The sequence below is a fragment of the Pseudomyrmex gracilis genome, unplaced genomic scaffold, assembly GCF_002006095.1.
Source record: "Pseudomyrmex gracilis isolate BER0280 unplaced genomic scaffold, ASM200609v1 scaffold_4796, whole genome shotgun sequence".
NCBI classification, from domain to species: Eukaryota; Metazoa; Arthropoda; class Insecta; order Hymenoptera; family Formicidae; genus Pseudomyrmex; species Pseudomyrmex gracilis.
The window spans coordinates 1-3,348 of NW_018025380.1; the positions used below are offsets into that span (position 1 = coordinate 1).

Below are 3,348 nucleotides of genomic sequence, written 5' to 3' on the forward strand. Positions count from 1 at the left end.
CATAAAAGGTTTTTGAAAGTGATAAAATCTTTTCAAAATTATTATTTGCAAATGTGTTTTTATGTCACTTTGACACAGTATATCTTTTTTTACAATTTAATAATCTTTGCACTATTGCGTTCAACAGATCTTAGCAAATGCTTATTGTCTGTAATTGTCCCTTTTTTATAAATCTGTATGATGTATGAAAGTATATGCCAATGAGAAGCAACAATAGCAAAGCGCTTGCTAAGCGCAGAGTTTTGCTGAACGCAGCCAATCATATTTCGTTATATGTTGTTACTTCCACAAAAATAGCTGATTGGTCATTGTTCTTTATCGCGACGCTATGGTTTTTTTGCGCAACAGTGTTATTTCCCGCCGAGCAGTCTTTTATCAAGATGGAAGATAACGCAAAACCAGTAAGTATGTAATTATATATACGAATTTTGCTTATGATCAGTTTAACTTTTATATATATTCATAAATGTACCTTTGGAATAAGTTTAACGTAGCACTAGGCTTCTTTTAAGAATTACTCGTACAATCTATAACCTAAATAGGCAACAAACAGGTTAAGTTGAAAGGTTAGCCTGAAAAATTAGTTTGCAGCTGTAAGTCTGTGATAATTACCCACACAGACATCCATCCATTCAGACATCCATTAGACATCTATTAGATGTCGCATGGAGCTGTCGACGTCTAATAGACGTCTAATGGAGTTTTTGTTCTGTACACATNAGATGTTTCAGATTTTTTAAAGTATAAAGTTTTTGATTAAAATATCTTATACTTTATCTTCTTTTTATTTATGTAGGTTCGTAAAAGAAAAATTAGTTGTAGGGCTGANACAAAGGCAGTAACACGATTGCATGTCGCAAGCTTGCAGCAACGTATTGAGAACATTTTCAATCACTCGTCTCTCTCAAACAGCAGTACTAATGACATCGAAAGTGATCACGATGAAGAATTTGGTTGTGATAGAGATAATAGTGAAGAATGCATTGAGACGCAGGAGAACAATGATACAAGTGAGGATGGCAGTCATAGGGCTAACAGTGATTCAGAATATGAATCAAATTCCTCAGAATGTAGTGATGCTTGCGAAGCAGTTGAGGATCTGAGAGCTTTACATGATAATAATGAAGAAAGGAATGCGTATATTCTACGTGAATTGAAGAAGTGGGCTATACAAGGGGTTTCTTGCAAAAAAATTGATGCACTTCTCAGAATGCTGCAGATAGTGTTTCCTATTCTACCAAAGACTTATCGAACTTTATTAAAAACTCCTAGGACTACAAATCTTGTAGATATGGGAAATGGTAAATTCTGGTACAAAGGTATTCAACATAGTGTTGTGCCACGACTGTCAGAAAAGTATCTTTCTGACAGAGAGAATATACAGTTTGACATCAACATTGATGNTCTGGAATTATATCCTAGTTCCCGTCAAACATTTTGGCCAATATTAGGTTGTCTTGCGTATGAGAAAGAGCCATTTATAATAGTAGTTTACCATGGGGAAGGTAAACCTCCACTAGAACCCTTTCTACGGCAATTTGTGGATGAACTTTCTATTTTAATGATAAATNGAATTATATTTAATGACACTTTGTATCGTGTTAAAGTACGGAATTTTATTTTAGATGCTCCCGCAAGAGCATTTATAAAGTGCATTAAAGGACATACACCAAGAAAAGCTTGTGACAAATGTCATGTTATTGGCATGCGCTATAAAAACAGAAGTTTTTTTGGATCAAAATGCAATTCTTCGCAATGATGAAGAGTTTAGGTTAAAGATAGATGCTGCTCATCATATTTCCGGGATCGTGTCTCCGTTAGAAGAAATTAGGATCGGCATGGTGTCTCAGTTCAGGTTGGATGAAATGCATCTTTTATATATTGGAGTTTTTCAGCGATTGATGGAGTTTATCTTAGGAAAACAAGGATTAAATCGAGGAAAAATTTCAGTGCGCGACAAATTTGCAGTGTCCGCTACAATCGACGAAATTAAATCTTATATTCCGGCTGAATTCTGCAGAAGACCTCGCAATTTATCTTATTTCGGAAGATACAAAGCATCAGAATTTAGGAGGCTTTTCCTGTATGACGGATTGAAGATGTTCAGTTTGCTAGATCNAAATTTATATACAAACTACTTATTTTTGCAATGCGGAGTATATATTCTTTCAAGTCCTCTTTTAGTTGAAAGGAACGATATGATTCAACTAGCAGATTTTCTTCTTCGTTCATTTGTTCGTCATGCTGCAGATATCTTTGGAAATGAATTTGTCACTTATAACGTTCATGTACTTTGCCATTTAGCTACGGAATGTCGCACTCATATGGCTCTTAATAACTTCAGTGCATTTAAGTATGAAAATTATTTGGGTGTCATCAAGCGTTGTCTAAGAGCAACAAATATACCTCTTCAACAACTTTATAACAGAGACTTTGAAAGAGGAGGTCGACTCATGCAGAAAAATATACTTGACGAAGAACGCATTGAACTAAGTCAAAAACATTACGCGGAAGACGATGAAGTAGAGATTTATTTCAAGTTAACTATGCCCGGAATGATACTTTCTACGTCAAAAGCTGATTGTTGTTTTCAGTCAAAAAGTGGTGAAGTGGTCATTATCTCAAAAATTACTTGTACTTCCTTTCGTAGCACACGCATTTCTTTGCACGGACATAGATTTCAGAACATTTGTGACTTTTTTTCATTTCTTATTCATTCTACAGACATGGGCATCTGTAAGGTATCGCAACTTGAGGAAACCGAAAAAGTCTGGTCTCTTGATCAGATTCTCCAGAAATGTATTCTCATTCCTGCTGATAATAGTTCTCTGTGTATTCCGCTCGTTCATGCTGAGCAAAAGTAAAATAAGGGTGAGATAAACTGCAGTGATCTTTCAGCTATAGGAATTCTCTATTTTTTCTTTTATTTAATGAAAATGTCAATTTTATTCATTAGTCTATTTATATTACATATAATTGTTGACATTGTAACTTTACATTTAATTTTTTACAAGTTAAATGCTAAAAGATGTAAAACATAATCTGGATCTTGATGTACAAAAAGCTTGATACGGTACACATGATATGTAAAAATCTTTAACTGGAAACTCATTATTAACGTCTAGTTTATGACAATAAAGTATTTATTTGTTTTATTTATTTCTTCTGTTTCATGACAGTTTTCAGTCGTTGTTTGGCCAGATGGTGGCATATGCGTGGTGGCAACTAAATGGATGAATAAATCTAAAGAAAGTGTCATGTATCCTACAAAAACCAAATGTCCTACGAGATTGGTAATGTCTCTTGTGGAAGCGCAAAAAGACTGGGAAGAATTTAATATTGAGTTTT

General features: G+C 34.3%; 1 protein-coding gene across 6 annotated transcripts; it reads left to right on the forward strand.

Annotated features, from left to right (window-relative positions):
* Positions 1 to 97: 97 nt before the first annotated feature.
* On the forward strand, positions 98 to 3,342 carry LOC109863416. Of its 6 annotated transcripts, none has more exons than XM_020443673.1 (5): positions 98 to 401; positions 797 to 1,855; positions 1,951 to 2,612; positions 2,725 to 2,871; positions 3,180 to 3,342. In XM_020443673.1, the coding sequence occupies exons 1-2, from the start codon at positions 195 to 197 to the stop codon at positions 1,757 to 1,759; spliced, it is 1,170 nt and encodes a 389-aa protein (XP_020299262.1). In that variant the 5' UTR covers positions 98 to 194; the 3' UTR covers positions 1,760 to 1,855; positions 1,951 to 2,612; positions 2,725 to 2,871; positions 3,180 to 3,342. The 6 variants fall into 6 exon arrangements, with proteins under 6 accessions (XP_020299262.1, XP_020299266.1, XP_020299267.1 ...); XM_020443677.1 differs by having other exon boundaries at positions 797 to 1,505; positions 1,626 to 2,612; XM_020443678.1 differs by having other exon boundaries at positions 797 to 1,505; positions 1,626 to 2,604.
* The last annotated feature ends 6 nt before the right edge of the window (positions 3,343 to 3,348 follow it).